The sequence below is a fragment of the Moschus berezovskii genome, chromosome 12 (assembly GCF_049115385.1).
Source record: "Moschus berezovskii isolate FMDL1 chromosome 12, NW_MosBer_1.0, whole genome shotgun sequence".
In the NCBI taxonomy this organism is placed as follows: domain Eukaryota; kingdom Metazoa; phylum Chordata; class Mammalia; order Artiodactyla; family Moschidae; genus Moschus; species Moschus berezovskii.
Window position 1 is genome coordinate 54,403,377 of NC_142471.1, and position 18,516 is coordinate 54,421,892.

Consider the following 18,516-nt stretch of genomic DNA (forward strand, 5'->3'; position numbering starts at 1 on the left):
ACCACCAAGAAAGTAAAAACATGCTAATGTATAATTGTAAGATTCCTTTGATTGGAACATCCCAAATTCAGAGATGTTCTAATACAGAAAATGGACATATCAGAATTGATAAACCACTCAATTTATGAAGCAAATGGAGAGAAACTGACCAGGATTAGGGAGCAGTGGTTCAACTCCCAGTTATAGTAAGCTTGATCACTTCTCATCTCTGAACCTATTTGCTCATCTGAAAAACGCAAAAAATGATAACTCTATACTTCACACGACAATTGCGAGAATGAGATAATATAAATGAAAAAAGTGGTCACCACCAAAAGATGATTAACTGACTCTGAATTCATTTTATCAGTTTCAGTTTTTAGAGATACCTCACAGCTATATTTTTAAATATAAATATTTTTAAAGGAACCGAACACTCAAAGCAAAGGTCTTTTTAGCTTCCCTTTTCATCTCCCCACCCCTGAGATATAAAAACATACAATTTTTGATTACCGTAGCAATGGCCTTAGCAAGGACTCGGAAAAGCTGGATATAAGCAGACAGAGTATGTGGTCCATAAATTGTGGATGCTGCCTCGTACCGCTGAGCCTGCAGGAGAGGCAGAGCAGAGGTTTACACCATTCTGCATAGTTCGATCCATTTGCAGGTGTTGCATTTTAGTGACAGGTGATGATTGGACATCTTGCATAATCCAAACTGACATCATTCAAAACTAATTATGACAAAGGAAGGGGAGCATTTCCATTTACCAGCTGAAGTAAATGGTTCCCATCAACTATTCGTTAAAGGCAATGAATTCTCTCGGCGCATGCCATTTGGACAGTCAATCCATTTTATTTGAAAGAGGGATTTATTTGAAAGAAACCATCCTGAATAAATTGGATGGTTATAGAACCATCTGGAAAAGGACATTTAACCCATCCTTCTTGTTGTTGTTTAGTTGCTGAGTCATGTCTGACTCTTTTGCGACCCCATGGATCATAGACTGCCAGGCTCCTCTGTCCCTGGGATTTCCCAGGCAAGAATACAGGAGTGGGTTTCCATTTCCTTCTCCAGGGGATCTTCCTGACCCAGGGATTGAACCTACATCTCCTGCATTAGCAGACTGATTGTTTACTACTGAGCCACCTGGGAAGCCCATATAACCATCATAGAACAATAAAATGAAATGAAATACATCTCCTTTCACCTGTGGTCCAAAGTTACTCACAGAAACCTTCAATTCAAATCTAACATGGAACTTATCCCTCCAAATATATCCACTTTCCCTGCAACATTCTTCATCTCAGTGAAGCCTATGCCAGGATTGTCAGGCAGTCATCCTATAAGTCTCCAAGTCATCATTCCTTAAAAACCTCTTGAATTCTTTCATTTTCCTCTTTCTTTATTGCTTTACCTTGGTCAAACCCTTACCTCTCACCCAGATCATAACTACAAGCTTCTTCATCAGTTAGTTCTCTCCCTCCACAATTGCCTTTCCAATTCATTTTCTACAATGCTATCCTAGTGAGCTTTCTAAATCAGAGCATTCCTTCCTTTGAATTTGACTACGGTGCCCTAAAATCCTCCTTATTGAGTCAGAGCTCTGTGGCATAGAGCAGAAGATTCTCCATTGACTAACCCCTGCCTCCCACTTTAGCCCATCTCACTACCCTCTTCATGTTTATCCCAGGGTATTCAGCTAAGTACAGCCCCTTAAATATACTAAGCCTGCCGCTCTGGACCTTTGCATATGTAACTCCCTCAGTATGGAATACATTCCATTAACTTTCATTATATTTGCTTAATCAGTCCTTACTCATTCTCAAGAACTTGGACAAACACTGTATCTTCATGAAAATTTGCCAGTCCCCAATGTCAAACACCCAGTCTAAACTGATATCTTTCTCTTTGTTTTCATAACACCTTGTGCACCTCTTTCACAGAAATGAAATCACCTCCTTTCTTCTATGTCTTTTACTGACTCATAAGTTCTAGAGGGCTTGAGGGCAGGAGCAGATTCATAAACACTGTCATGCCCAGATAGTGGCTAATACAAGATCTTTCACAAAACACCTCTGCTAAATGAATGAGTGAATAAATAAATTAATTAATTAATACTAATTTTTGCATGTCCCTAATCAGGAGACAGGCTAGTAGGGGTTTCTAACTATTTGTACCATGATTTCCTTTGGCAGACTGTTGAGGCCTATGGACCCCTCTAAGAGTAATGTTTCTAAACACATAAAATAAAATACATTGGTAGACAAAGGAAACCCATTAAATGAAATCAAATAATAAACTAGCTTTGTGACAGAGCAACGTTTTTGTTTCGGTGTGATGCCCTTGAATAACAAGATCTTATAGGAGATCTAATAACTACTGTGATTTTAAAATAACAATAAGAATAAATGACTTCCCTGGTGATTCAGCTGGTAAAGAATCTACCTGCAATGTAGGAGACCTCGGTTCGATCCCTAGGTTGGGAAGATCCCCTTGAGAAGGGAATGGCTACCCACTCCAGTATTCTGGCCAGGAGAATTCCATGGACTGTATAGTTCATGGTGTTGCAAAGAGTCAGACACAACTGAGTGACTTTCACTTTCAGTGAGAATAAAAGATACTTCCATATATGCAGTAACTTTATGTGATATAAAAATATTCATGGTTCCTATTGGTAACAAGGGCTTCCCTGGTGGCTCAGAGGTTAAAGCGTCTGCCTCCAATGCGGGAGACCCAGGTTTGATCCCTGGGTCGGGAAGATCCCCTGGAGAAGGAAATGGTAACCCACTCCAGTATTCTTGCCTGGAGAATCCCATGGATGGAGAAGCCTCGTAGGCTACAGTCCACGGGGTCGCAAAGAGTCGGACACGACTGAGTGATGGAACAGAACGGAACGGATTGGTAACAAAAATCATAGTACTGATATTACTGTCATGTGTTGCCTACATTCATAATTGAAAGAAGTGCTAAATAACATGCGAGTGTGCTCTGTCATGTCTGACTCTTTGCAATACCATGGACTATAGCCCATCAGGCTCCTCAGTCCAAGGAATTTTCTAGGCAAGAATACTGGAGTGGGTTGCCAGTTCCTCACTTCAGTTCAGTTCAGTCGCTGAGTTGTATCCAACTCTTTGCAACCCCATGAACCGCAGCACGCCAGGCCTCCCTGTCCATCACCAACTGCCGGAATCTACCCAAACCCATGTCCATTGAGTCAGTGATGCCATCCAACTATTTCATCCTCTGTCGTCCCCTTTTCCTCCTGCCCTCAATCTTTCCCAGCATCAGGGTCTTTTCAAATGAATCAGCTCTTCACATCAGGTGGCCAAACTATTGGAGTTTAAGCTTCAACATCAGTCCTTCCAGTGAACACCCAGGACTGATCTCCTTTAGGATGGACTGGTTGGATCTCCTTGAAGTTCAAAGGACTCTCAAGAGTCTTCTCCAACACCACAGTTCAAAAGCATCAATTCTTCGGTGCTCAGCTTTCTTTATAGCCCAACTCTCACATCCATACATGACCACGGGAAAAACCATAGCCTTGACTAGATGGACCCTTGTGGACAAAGTAATGTCTCTGATTTTCAATGTGCTATCTAGGTTGGTCATAACTTTCCTTCCAAGGAGTAAGCGTCTTTTAATTTTATGGCTGCAATTATCATCTGCAGTGATCTTGGAGCCCAAAAAAATAAAGTCTGACACTGTTTCCACTGTTTCCCCATCTATTTCCCATGAAGTGGTGGAACCATATGCCATGATCTTCATTTTCTGAATGTTGAGCTTCAAGCCAAACTTTTCACTCTCCTCCTTCACTTTCATCAAGAGGCTTTTTAATTCCTCTTCACTTTCTGCCATAAGGGTGGTGTCATCTGCATATCTGAGGTTATTGATACTTCTCCCAGCAATCTTGATTCCAGCTTGTGCTTCTTCCAGCCCAGCGTTCCTCATGATGTACTCTGCATATAAGTTAAGTAAGCAGGGTGACAATATACAACCTTGACGTACTCCTTTTCCTATTTGGAACCAGTCCATTGTTCCATGTCCAGTTCTAACTGTTGCTTCCTGGTCTGCATATAGGTTTCTCAAGAGGCAGGTCAGGTGGTCTGGTATTCCCATCTCTTTCAGAATTTTCCACAGTTTGTTGTGATCCACACAACTGCAAGGAGCTCCAACCAGTCCATCCTAAAGGAGATCAGTCCTGGGTGTTCATTGGAAGGACTCATGCTGAAGCTGAAACTCCAATACTTTGGCCACCTCATGCGAAGAGTTGACTCACTGGAAAAGACTCTGATGCTGGGGGGGATTGGGGGCGGGAGGAGACGGGGACGACAGAGAATGAGATGGCTGGATGGCATCATCGACTCGATGGAGGTGAGTCTGAGTGAACTCCGGGAGTTGGTGATGGACAGGGAGGCCTGGCGTGCTGTGATTCATGGGGTCGCAAAGAGTTGGACACGACTGAACGACTGGACTGAACTGAACTGAACTGAGGCTACTTTTTGTACTATTTGTAACAAGCAAAATAAAAATATCACCAGTCAGCAGTCTCCGTAATTTTTTAAGGCTCTATTTCTTAATCTGTATTATGCTATAATAATACCCTACTTCAGTCAGGGCTAATTGAGAGGATTACACAAAATCACATTTGCAAGGTGATTAGCCAGTACTTTCACTAGATAGTAGTTGCCAATGGGTATTTTCTCAGGTTCTACAGAAGCTTAAGGCACCAAAAGCATTATAGATCGAGTTAGAAATGTTGTATGCCATAACCCGGGCTTATTACCAGTGCCCTTGACCAAGTAATTTATTTCAGGAAATTGGAAGTCAATGAGACCAGAATTCTCAACTGAACTTGGAAATGGTCAACCTAGAACTCCCAAATATGACCTCTGGCTTATCCTTTACTTACCTGCTCTAAAACAAAATCATCTCTCAAAAAACATGATTAAGAAAGTCCAGAAAGAAAATCTGCACTTGATACAATAGTCTTGGCCAGGATATAATTAATTTAAATGATGAGAATTTTTTTACTTTACCTGGTATTCTTCATATGTGGTAATGTAGTGTGTATATACATTACATAGACCTGAAATAACAACAGTCATATTCAGCATCCCATAAACTTCAAATTCCTAGGGCAAAAGGGAGAGTGCAATAAAATTACTCTTCAAGTGTATTATCATTTTTGTTATATTTAACATACAATTATCAGTATGAATTTTTATTGTAAGATATCTATCTTAATACTTTTCCCAATGATCACAATTGCCCAGGAATATAGGAGTATCAGAGAGTCCTTGGTGAAAAGTTAAAAGCCTTAACCCTGCACTCCAGTTGGGCAAGTCAATGGATCTATGAACACCCTAATGATTGTGTTTGCCAATGCAGAACTTTATTACTAAAAATATAGATGTTCTATCAATTTCTTAAAAAGTCTAAAGGGAGTATTATTAGTTAACCACAGTAGCTATTTCCAGCTCCATATAATAAGATGTTTGCTGATTATGTCATTTTAGACCATTGACAATACTTTCTTAAATAAAGAAAATCACAAATATAGATAAAATATATAACTTTCAATGTGTTAGATTTTTTAATATAGGGCTTTAAGATATTAGTGTACTTGGGGTCATTTACTACTGACTCCATAAAACTCATCAATTTTAAATTATTAGTACATAAATACAAATAAAATATTTTAATCCTACTATATTTCCTTTATATTTTTAAGTTTATTCTTATGCCATCAATATTTCATATTCACCTCCAGGCTTTACTTTTAAGAAATGTAAAACTCTTATCATCTTAGCAAAGATTAATTTAAAAGGTATCAGATCATAAGGATAGGGAATTATTCTTCTCTTTTCCAAATGAAAATGCATAGGTATATTATTTAATTTGTAACTTACTTCTCGAACTGCCTGCCGAAGTCTTCGTCCAGACATGGTCCTGAGTCAAGAAAACAGAATTATCAAAGTGGTTTCCTATTCAGAATGTATGCAAGGTACACAGAAACGTACACAAAAGGTGCAAGGTACACAAAAACTTGAAAGGAAAGCCAAAAAGTTAGCCTGGCTACACAACAGTAAAGTGTACAGAAACAACACAAGATCCAGTTGAGCTTTTTTCCACACTGCCCTATCTTCAAAATAAATCCTAAACCAAAACCAGACAAACTGAAGGAGGAAAACAGAATCAGTGAATATCACTGGCAGAAGATCACAATTGTCTTCCATTCACTGAGTCAACAGTTGGTTACATTCTGTGTTAATAAGAGCTGAGGCAAGTAGAAAGTACACTATTCCTGCCTACAGAGAACTTACGCTTCATTCATTTATTTAGCTCAGATGGTAAAAAAAAAAACCACCTGCAATGCAGGAGACCTGGGTTTGATCCCTGCATCAGGAAAATCCCCTGAAGATGGGAATGGATACCCACTCCATTATTCTTTCCTAGAGAATTCCATAGACAGAGGAGCCTGGGGGATTACAGTACATGGGGACACAACTGAGCTACTAACTTTATACCAGACCCACTTCAAATTGCTGAGGACTCAACAGTATGGAGCTTACATTCTTGGAGGGAAGATGGTCAATAGAAAACAAAAAAGTGAGATGACAATAAGTGCAATGAAGAATATAAGATAGGATAAGGATGAAAGAAGATGGTGGTGGTCATTGTGGGGATGGTGGTAGCGATGTAATGGTGCTGGCAGCAGTGGTGGGTGAAAACAATGTTACGTACTGTAAGCAGGACTGGCATCTCTGTTAGAGTTTTCAGCAGAGAAATGAAGGAATGAAAGAGTTGACCATGGAGATAATATGGAGGGTAAGTGCTGCAGGTAGAAGGAGCTGTTTAAGTTCAAAAGCCCTAAAACAGAAGCATGCTTGGTAGTCTGAGAATTACAGTGGAGCCAAGGTGGCTGCAGCAGGTATGATTGAGGCAAATCAATTTTGTATGGAGTGGTACAAAATCAGATCAGACAGTTTGCTGAAGAGAGGATCAGAGAGGGCCTTGCTGGATATTATAAGGGTGTGAGGGTTTATCTGGAGAGTTGGGAAGCTACTCAAAGGTTATGATGAGTGACATGATTTAACTTATGCTTGATAGGGATGAGTTCAGTTCAGTTTAGTCGCTCAGTCGTGTCCAACTCTCCGCGACTCCATGAATCACAGCACACCAGGCCTCCATAGGGATAACTCTGGCTATAATGTTGAGAAAAGACTATAGAGGAGTAACGGAGAGGCAAGAAAGTGAGAAGGTTACTGCAGTAATCCAGGGGAGAGGCAATGGTGACTTAGACCCAAGTAGGGAGGAGGTGGGTGGGGGCAGAATGATGGAAAGTGTTGAATAGAACACGCAGAATTTGCTGAGGGATTTAAAGCAGGGAAAATTGGAAAAGAATTCAGGGATGACTGAGATTTAGGCCCTCAGCAATGGAAAGACACAAAATTGCTACTTACTAAGACAGGAAATACGGCATAAAGAGCAAATTTAAAACATGTTTCCATGCTTCTAATACCTAAACTGATTGTTTCATATTCCTGCATTTTAATATTATTAAAGTCTTTCTGCTGACATAATAAGTCACTGCATAATTTTAATTTGGAATGATAACTTCTCAAATTCTTAAGTTTACTTCAAGATACCCACTAGTGAGAGGCATAAAGAGGTTTATTCTTCAGAGGTCCCACCAAAAGAGGGTTGGGAATATTTGTCACTGTTGCCATACATAGCACAGTAGGACACAAAAGAGTCAGTACAGGGTTCTCTTCCGTGATAAGAAGTGATTCCATGTATGTTGTCATATGTGAAACGAATCACTAGTTCAGGGTTGATGCATGTTATAGGATGCTCGGGGCTGGCGTGCGGGGATGACCCAGAGGGAGGATAAAAGGAGGAGGGAGGTGGGAGGGGGGTTCAGGAGGTGGAACTTATGTAAACCCAGGGCAAATTCTGTCAATATATGGCAAAACCAACCAATATAATATTGCAAAATAATTTGCCTCCAATAAAAAATAAATTAATTACTTAAAAAAAAAGAAGTGATTCCAACAGAAATACATCTATAACTATCACAAAATCTCACAAAATAAAAAAGAGGAACTTACGTGAACTCCCCAGGGATGGCAGTGATGGCCAAGAACCCAAGAGTAACAATCTGAACATCAACAATATCTGGGTGCCAGGGATGAGGTTTTAACAGCTAAGAACCAAAAGCATGAAAACTGGGTTAAGAATATTACTCTCTTTGCTCAAGAGACCAATGATGCTCACAGAATTTCCTTTGTTAATGGATATTAAATGTTTCCACTTGTTTGGGTGTCTTATCCTACAGTCACAGATTTTTTTCTAAGTCATGTAGTATTAAATATTCTGTCTAGTATTAATATGTGAATTTCAAATACCAATGCCCCATTAACCTGGAATTATTTTCTCATCAATGAAGTTTTTGGTGGCTTTATCTTTATGGAATCACAATATGTAACAGATAACCAAGGTTCTCCTATATTACTATGGTGACTATCCTTATACAAGACAAATATGGAATTACTATCATTTGGAATAACTTAATTATTTCTCTTTTTACTCTAAATAGCTCTTTAAAATTTCAGTTACCAAGTCTTGCCTTACTTTTTTTCCCCAAGAGAGTATATCCTTTACCATGTTCAGATTAGCATAGAATCTTTCCCTCAATTCCTTCATTTCATCTCCTTCTTGAAGAATTTCTAAGTAAATGTTAGGGGAAAAGCTATATTTAAAAATTGTTTCTACATCAAAAATTCATGGTATTATGAACACTGGCATGAATATGAAAATCCATGTTCCAAAGGGTATTTAAAGAATATTGCTTTAGTTAATAATGTTGCCTGAGTTGTGGAAAATAACCTGAGATGTCTTTCTCTGTGAGGAATTCTGTGCTCGTAAATCTTAATCTTATTCTTCCTTTTCCTCTGTTCTAATTGTTTCAGTTATTTACTATGGATGTAAAAATCTAAGTCAGTATATTTAGTAATCATACCCCTTATTTCTTTAACTTATGGCATCCATATTTTTAATATTAAAAATTTAATTTGGGAACATTTGTATAATACACGGATCTACTATTCAACATGGACCTATTCATATCTTATAATTCATGAATTTAAAAATAACAATATACTAATTTCACCATGATAATCCACATGCTTTACCTCTCCAGTATGAAGAAGGACTGGCTTTGGTTTATGGCATTCTTTGATTTCTTCAGATGGCTTGCCCAGAACCTGATCCCGAAGAGTGTCCCAAAATGAATCCCCTTCTGTCATCCCTATTAGGAATGTTACAATTAATATGATTGCAACCCTCTGAAAAATACCATCATTTTGACAAATGTTATACAACAATGCTTTCAGAACTTTGAGAGATTTTATTCAGTTTCTTGTTCAATGATTTCAAACAGTTTGCATAATAGAAAAGGTAAGATTTTACATATTAAAGTAGGAGCCATTATTTAAGTAGATCCTCAGTGTGATTGACAGAGTAAGAGAATATATATGTTCTACATCTTTCAGGTTTTGTTTTGATTGCTCTTCCTCAACCATGTTGCCAGTTTTTAAAATATAATTAAATGCAGGTCAATGAGCTGAATTATCTTTTCCTATTTTGAAACCTATAAAAGATATCTCCAGTTTGAAGTACCAGTTGTTTAACTTGTGGTCTCTAAAGACCCTCTCTTGATCTCCACTTAATTATGTGTATACACATATACGAGCAATTAAAGACCACTACTTTGGCCACCTCATGCGACGAGTTGACTCACTGGAAAAGACTGTGATGCTGGGAAAGGTTGGGGGCGGGAGGAGAAGGGGACGACAGAGAATGAGATGGCTGGATGGCATCACCGACTCTGTGGACATGAATTTGAGTGTACTCCGGGGGTTGGTGATGGACAGGGAGGCCTGGCGTGCTGTGATTCATGGGGTCGCGGAGAGTCGGACATGACTGAGCGACTGAACTGAACTGAACTGAAGCCTAACACTGATAATCTAGGAAAAAGCTATGTTAACTACAAAACCTAAGAACATAGAATATATAATCAGGAAAATATAATTACTATGAACATATTTGGACCTATTTACAGAGCACACATGGGACTCTCAAAGAACTCCTCCAGCTCAATAATAAAAAAACAAACAGACCAATTTAAAAATAAAAAAAATATGAACAGATATTTCTCCAAGGAAGACACAATAATGGCCAACAAACATAAGAAAAGATGCTTGATATCCCAGGAAAACGCAAATCAAAACCATAATGAGATACCACTCCACACCCCAGGTGTAGCTAGAATCCAAAGAAAAGGAAGATAAAAACAAGTATTGGTGAGGACGTGAAAAAATTACAATCTTCAGAGAGAAACTGATGAGAACACAAAACTGGGCAATGATTTGAAAATACTCTGGTAGTTCCTTAAATAATTAAACATAGAATTCTACCATAGTGATCCAGCAATTCCACTTCCAGGCATGTACCAAAGAAATGAACTCATATGCTCACACAAAAGCCTGTACATGAATATTTATAACAGCATTATTTCTAACAGCCCAAAACAGAACAATCCAAATGTCCATCAGTTGAGGAATGCATAAATAAAATCTGACGAAACCATACAGTGAAATATTATTCAGTCACAATATGACATAAATGAACTTATCTACAAAATAGACTCACAGACATAGAGAACAGTCGTGACTGCTAAGGGGGAGGGCTGGATTGGGGTCTTGGGATTAGCAGATGCAACTATTATATAGAGAATGGATAAAAAACAAGATTCTACTGTATAACATGGGAAACTATATTGAATATCCTGTAATAAATCACAAGGGAAAAGAAAATGAAAAAGAATGTGTACATATATATATACATTATATATGTACACATTTGTGTATAACTGAATCACTTTGCTGTACAGCAGAAATTAACACTACACTGAAATCAACTCTACCTCAATAAAACAATTTTTAAAAAGAAAAAAAGCAATGAAATTATTTTAGAATCCATGTTACAACATGGATGAACCTTGAAAACATGATGCTAAGTGAAAGAAGCCAACACAAAAAGCCACATATTTTTATGATTCCATTTATATGAAATGTCCAGAAGAGGTAAATATAGAGATAGAGATTAGTTGTTTCTTAGGTCTGGAAGAGATGGGGACTGGGGTGTGATAGCTAAAATGTACAGGGTTTCTCTTTGAGGTGATGACAATGTTCTAAAATTGATAGCAGTGATAGTTGCATGTATCTGTGAATACATTAAAAACCATTGAATTTTATGTTTTGTGAATTATATCTCAATAAAGCTATCAAAAATTATTTATTTTAGAACATTAGACCAAGCTAGATGAAATATTGCCAGGAAAGATGATGCCAACTGTATCATGTTACAATTGTATTTATTTTTCAACTAATGGTTCCAAAATACACATATATATATAAAAGACAAGAATGAAATAAGACAAAATATTGCCTGTTGGTGCTACTTTTCAATTTTTTTAACTTTGTGTACTTTCCAATGCATGTTATCACAGTGATAATCAGGATAAAGTATAAAACCTATAATAATCAGTTATAAATTCATGGAAATACATACAGGAAGAAGAACCAGGATCACATGCTTTATGCTCCTAAAGTCTTCTGTTCTGAGGAATTTGGGCTCCAATAAAGAATTCCAGGAAAGAGACACTAATAACCAGGTGGAAGGGCCAAATCATATTGTGGGTGTTAAAATGACACTCCTACTCTGCACCATTCCAACTCCATTCCTGTCCAATTTAAAACTATCCCTCCACAGGTTGAAATGCAGAGAGAATCTCTGATTCTTATCTCAATCAGTGGAAAGCTAAATTATGAAAGATACTGACCCTTGAGAAATCATGTACAAACCTGGAAAGCCTACCTACACCTAAATTTTAAAAATTAAAATAGTAAATGTATTGACTATGTGAAACCATGTTAGGGAACAGAATCCTGAAGTTCAGAATCTAGAACCATAAAACTGATCAGACTGCACCTCACCCTGAGTAAAATTGAGGGTTCCAAATCCATCGATTGTGCCAGCTGCAAAACTGTAGCCCAAGGCTGGTTTACACGTTTTTACCTAAAGGAAAATAAATTAAAACAAAAGAAACAAAAGTTGAACTTCAATGATAAGATCAGCCCAGAGCTTTTCCCTTGTGGCACATAATCAGTATGACTTGGTGACACTTACTGTGTGTGTTGAATTGAGCCAGACGGTGACATCCGTCATATTCACCCACTGATGAGCTGAAGCCAGTGGCCCAGTTACCTCCTGGGAGGCGGACTCATATAGTTCCTAGAAAACCCACACAGCCTTACCATGAAAAGCAAATGAGCTAAAATGAATACTATACACTTTAACCCAACAAATGCCAATTTGGAAAAGCATTTTTCAGTCAAGTTTTGTGGTGCTGTCTGATTAGCCAGAGCATTTTCAACTCTCCACCAAACCCACAGTGACTTCCCAGAAATCTGAAGGCCCTGAGACTGTTGACCTGGTTTATTGCCCACAAATACGAAATTCCAGCAATGCAGGCTATGGCACAAGATGCACCAACCTCACTGGAAAGACAGTCAAGAAATTTTAAGGTTAGGAGTGAAAGCTTTAGTTGCTCAGTCATGTCCAACTCCACAACCCCATGGACTATAATGTAGCCCGCAAGGCTCCTCTGTCCATGGGATTCTCCAGGCAAGAATACTGGAGTGGGTAGCCATTCCTTTATCCAGGGGATCTTCCCCATCCCGGGATCAAATCCCAGTCACCTGCATCACAGGCAGATTTTTTACCATCTGAGCCACCAAGGAAGGTTAGGAGTAGGTGGACCAAATTATCTTCTTTGCAGAGAACAAGAGTTTTTCCTCAGGGACTCTCATGGAGTTTTCCCTCTCATGGTCCTTGAATTCTCTGGCAGGGCTAATACCAAAGAGGGACTTGAAAGAACTCAGGACCCACTTCTGCATCAGTTCTCCCACCCACTGTTCATCTTTTGATGTTCTTTTTTTCCAATAGGATCAATTGATGCTTTTTTAATCTTATGAGAAATATGAATTCCTTTTTTAATCTTATGGGAAATATGAATAAAAATATATTTAGAAATGCTTATGTTCTTTCAAATCTTTATTGTATCTGTTACAATATTGCTTCTGTTCTGTGTTTTGGTTTTTTGGCCTGAGGCATGTGGGATCTTAGCTCATCTACCAGGGATCAATCCGCACCGGAAAGTGAAGTCTTAAGCATTGAAACACCAAGGAGGTCCCTGGCATTGTTTGTTTTTATTCATCTCTATCCTACAGTAGAGGAGGCAAACCCTGCTTCAGCACCAGTGCCCTTGCCTGACCTCTCACTCATTTTCATTCTATTGTCATCCCACTTTCTGCTGCCATGTGGGAACTCAAGAGATAAGTCAGAAACACCAGCTGCAGCCCACCTCCCCTGATTTTGTTGTTGCTGCTGTTGTTGAGTCTCTTAAGCCCTGTACGACTGTCTCCCTGATTAAGAGGAAAGTTGTGCCTTGCTCAGAATGTGGGACTGATCTCTATGTCTCTAGGCTCAGAATGATAACAAAATTTCTGATGCCAAATTGTGTCACAGGTGTACACCCTAAATAGAATCTGTTAATTTAGAACAATCCGCTGATTATACCACAGTAATTAAAAAGAAACTGCAGCAATTAGGTTGGCTGGAGTCTTCTGTTTTTAAAGGTGCTTTTGTTCTTTCTTAATTGCTCCTGAAACAGTTTAGAACCCTTGAGACACAATATTTACATAAACACACACACACACACACACACACACACTGATGGGCATGCTCATTAAAGGTATGGGTAAGCTATAAAAAGGCAGAGATTTAACTACTTTATTAGAGATGGTTGAGCTCAAAGCTACCCTTTGTCTTTTCCACTGGAAACATCTTCATCAGAGCTAATACAAAATATGTGAGCAAACTAGAAGGTAAAATTTAGGAGGGGAAGGAGGGTAGAGTAACTGGTAGTAAGCTCTCTGGAAACCACATTCTCTCTTCATCAAAAGATCTTTTAAAAAACAAAAGAAAACATAAGATGGATGATCTCTGCCATATCAAAAAAGACCAGAGACTAATTTGAATGCAAACTGCAAGAACTGGGAATTGTGCCACTCAGCTTTACCTTGTCCCCAAAGAAAAGATAGGAAATGGTCAGGGGACTTGGCAGGCAAAGGCCCCAGAAACTTCTGAGAATTTAGGTCAGTCTGGTCATATCTGATACTACATCAACTGAAAACTACAATCTATCATCTAACTGCCTGAAGCAAGCACGCTGGCTGAAAGAATGTTTTCCTGATTACTTGCTTTTAAACGTATTTCCTGTAGGAAGTCAGTCACAAGCAGTCAAAGAGAGGTTCCTTCCTGTGCAGTATGTGAAACAACCTTCCTGATTGACAATAAATAGCATTCATACCTTCAGACTCCTTGGTGCAGCTTGAGCTCTTGCTGTTTTCCTTACAAAGACCAACTTCCTAATGAAAAATGTCAGTGGATTTTAAAGTATAGTTTTGAATGAAGATAAAAGCAGCAGGGCCCACAGCTTACCTTTGCTTTGTCATATATTATCCGTCCTATGATTTGTGTACTTTCGAACATATCCTGCCCAGGTCCCATAGCAACACACATGCTAGGCTGCAACAAAATGATGTGACATATGTTCTTAGTGAAATAAGTGATTCTTTCAAGGGATGGAAAATGATAAGCGAATCTAAGCAAACAGACTTTCTTTTTGGCTGTGTGGTCTGTCAGACCTTTGTTCCCCAACCAGCCAGGGACTAAACCCAAGTTCCCTGCACAGGAAGTGGAGTCTTAACCACCGGACCACTAGGGAAGTCCCAGCAAAGAGATTTTTTTTATAGCCACATCTCTTTCCAGATGTTCTCCCAATTTACAGATTATGAAAAACAAAATCATTCTGGAATTAGAGCAACGAACATTGCTAAAATTCATCTATTTCAACATAAGACATAAAATTGATGTATAATATTCTATTGCAAATAAGTATCATAATTTATTTAACCATTTCATGAATGAATTTTGGAATTTAACAAATAATCATCCATTCTAATGTGAATTAATAACGTGTAAAAATTTTGCAAATGAAGGGTAATAAAGACTTTTTTCATTGAATTATAAGTGATTAAAAATGTATTAGTTTCTGGAAGACTTTCTTTTTTCTTACTTTTTAAAAACTTGGGGTATCATTGCTTTACAATAGGAAGACTTTCTATATAAAAATAGTAAAGTATAAGAGAAAAGTATAATTGTTAAAAATATATTTTTCATTGGGTGGACTTGATTGGGATAAAATAAATAGCCCAAACATAGTGTTTAATAAAAGCAATATCACAGGTGAAATATTCTATAAACACAAAGAATAAGAACCAGAAACTACCACCTACTGTTCATGTCAAAGGTGGAAAATCTAAATGCAGATGAGGGGAAGCAGTTAAATAAACAATGGTACAGCCTTACTTGTTGAGTGTAAAGCTTACTACACAGAACTATCTAGAGTGATAAACAGATTCTGTTAAAGACAAATTAGGTCAAAAACTCAAATCCTGGCAAAAAAAAAACAACACCTCAATAAATAAGTTATAAAATGTTGTTCATGGATGCACACATGTAGGAAGAAGTGCGATAGTGGTAATTTGGGGAAAAGGAGCAGGTGGAGGGGAGGAAGGTAAGCAGGGACTTTCACTTTTTACTACTCTTTAAGATGTCCATGCAGTTTGAGTTTTTGTGGTGGGGAGCTGGGGGGGTGGGTAGTTGCTAAGTCATGTCCGACTCTTGCAACCTATGTAGCCGGCTAGGCTCCTCTGTTCATGGGATTCTCTAGGCAAGAATACTGGAGTGGGTTACCATTTCCTTTTCCAGGAGATCTTCCTGATCCAGGAATTGAAACTGGGTCTCCTGCATTGCAGGTAGATTGTTTACCAACTGAGCTACGAGGGAAGCCTCAAGTTTTTACACACTTTTTTTTTTGTTTTGTAATTTATAAGAAAAAAAGAATTTTGATGTTACATTTTTAGAAAAACCCTAAAGACATGATAATTGGAGAGAAATGTCTCAGGCAGGCAGTTTTTGTACTAAATTGTGACTTCAGAAATGCCAAGGCAAAATGTATCAAGCTGTCCAAGTTTAGGAAAAGATATTTAATTTGTGACATTTACTAAATTGTCTTACCATTCAAAAAATATAAGCATCAAATGGAAAACTATAATTTTACCCAATCAAAATTTAATGGGTACTTTTGAGAAGAGCAAATGCTAGTAGTAAGTAGGCCAGCGTATACTTGAGGAGAACATAATTGCAAATAAACAGTGAATACTTAAACATAAAATATCCATGAGATGCAAAAATAAAAATTTAATGTCATTATTACCTACCCCACCAATGGGACAAGAGCTATTGGCGTTTTCACAAGACTCTCCCGTGTTGGTGCAATGCGGGCCAAGAACATTGGGGGAAACATCTCCCAGATTTGATGAAGCAAAAGCTGCTACATATGGTCCCTGCCAAAAGAAACATCCAGTCACCTTGTATGCTTTCTTATTTACTGCAATCAGTTCAGTTCAGTCGCTCAGTGGTGTCCGACTCTTTGCGACCCCATGAATCACAGCACGCCAGGCCTCCCTGTCCATCACCAAAAAGGCAGATGTTCAACCTGCTCTGGTGAACTATTCAAAATCATTTGCATTGGATAAAAGGAGGATATTTCTCAGGTACAATATTCTGAGAAAGATTTTTGTTTCTGTAAAGACTCACATTGCAGTCAACATACATATTATTACTCATAATATTCCAATTATCAATGAAACTATTTTAAGAGAGTTTCAAATTTGTGTGTCAAACAGCAACATTTTGACAAGAAATACAATGTGCAACAAGTTATAAAATGCTGACCCATAATCTCATGTTTGGTGTTGTACCTGGAACTCAGAGACCCATTTTTCCTTTAAAAATAAATAGCCTATTGGCTTAAAAAGTAGAGTCAATCTGGATATTTCTGCTGTACAACTGAACCTAAATATAGTATCCACCATTCAGACTTGCCCTCCACATACCTTTTCTCTACCTCCTCAACCAGAAATAACTACACATAATCTTTTATCAGTAGGGCAAGACCTTAATCTCAACTTAACTGGTCTACCATTTCACCTTAAGTGTCTTAAATTTACTTAAGGAAAGAGATAATCAAGCATAGGAGACTGTGTTCTTATACTAAAAAAAGGTGGGGGGGGAATTACTTCCTTTTTCCTAAAAAACAGGCTAAAATGAAAAAAACAGAAGATTGTCAATAAAGGAGCTAAAAAGTCAGGCCAAATGTTCACGGGGCTAATAGTGTTATAACAGAACACTTAGTCTAGTTTAGGGCCTGGGGTTCTCATCTTGTCATATATTCTCCTGCATTTCAGGTTTGGATGCTGTGGTCAAGCAGAGCAGGGTCCTTCCTCACCACTTACCTATCAGCAGTCCATAATCTACACAGAGCTGACGAGCTTCCTGAAGTACACGGACTAGATTCTGGGACCCACCAACTCTGATCCCATCACTCATTGAATTTCAAATACCAGTCTAATGGATTAGGGTTGTCTCTGACTTAGGCCATATTGCAGGAAAGTAGAACAAAGTCTTTCAAAGGAAATTAAGAGGGAAGGCTAGACCAGAGAAAAGAACTCATTCCCTGTCCTCATTTGGATTCCTACAGCATTAAGAAGGTGCTTAATACTTTTATATCTTTGAAAACAAAAGTAAACATCAACAATTTCTCATATCTCCAAGTTGATCAAAAACTATTATATGTTGCAAAAATCTTTAATTTGTTCTTCCTAATCCAATTAATTGAAACTTTATGAAGTCATCAATATAAGTAGCATCTGACACAAAGTCAATAATCATTTAAATTTTTTCTTTCCTGATAAGACAGGATGGAGAATTCTTCCATCCAAGCACATCAGTATGTGATATCCATGATGACACTTTCCTCTGAAGATCTGAATCAGCTATTCGGAACACTGCATGAATGATGATACTCAGTGATTAAGATGAAGCTTTAAGTGACATAAATTTTCACCTCTCCAGGTAGATAACCTTTGTTCTTCTCTTGTTCAAAAAGGTAAGATGCATAGCCTACGTTGTCACTATTTACAAGATGATTGGTGTTTTTCATGCTGACTGGGTGGATAGCAAACCAGCTGTAAAAGAACAAGAAGACCTAAGTTAATGATGAGAACCAAATAAATGGAGTCACAAATGATATCTGGGAGCTTAAGTTTCCACCAGCACGGAAAAAAAGTGCTTCTGACAACAGGCATTCTTTCATTGTTAATGAACTTAAATTACAAATAATATACTCAAGAAGTCTGATCACTTAAATTAACAATACAAAATTATTGTTACAAATATTCCATTACTGTCATCTTCATTGTAAGCTTTTAACAAGAGCCA

The 18,516-nt window shown here is 38.0% G+C and overlaps 1 protein-coding gene across 1 annotated transcript in view; it reads right to left on the reverse strand.

Moving 5' to 3' along the window:
* The window catches only part of ASAH2 (N-acylsphingosine amidohydrolase 2), a 90,712-nt gene that overhangs the window by 14,943 nt on the left and 57,253 nt on the right, over window positions 1–18,516 (reverse strand). The window contains exons 9-18 of the mRNA XM_055425184.2: window positions 18,143–18,263; window positions 16,455–16,580; window positions 14,611–14,697; window positions 12,235–12,339; window positions 12,042–12,123; window positions 9,177–9,292; window positions 8,094–8,188; window positions 5,892–5,931; window positions 5,019–5,114; window positions 493–588 (exon numbers count right to left, since the gene is read on the reverse strand). Of these exons, the coding sequence (XP_055281159.2) occupies window positions 493–588; window positions 5,019–5,114; window positions 5,892–5,931; window positions 8,094–8,188; window positions 9,177–9,292; window positions 12,042–12,123; window positions 12,235–12,339; window positions 14,611–14,697; window positions 16,455–16,580; window positions 18,143–18,263 (964 nt within the window). The remainder of the gene's footprint in view (window positions 1–492; window positions 589–5,018; window positions 5,115–5,891; window positions 5,932–8,093; window positions 8,189–9,176; window positions 9,293–12,041; window positions 12,124–12,234; window positions 12,340–14,610; window positions 14,698–16,454; window positions 16,581–18,142; window positions 18,264–18,516) is intronic.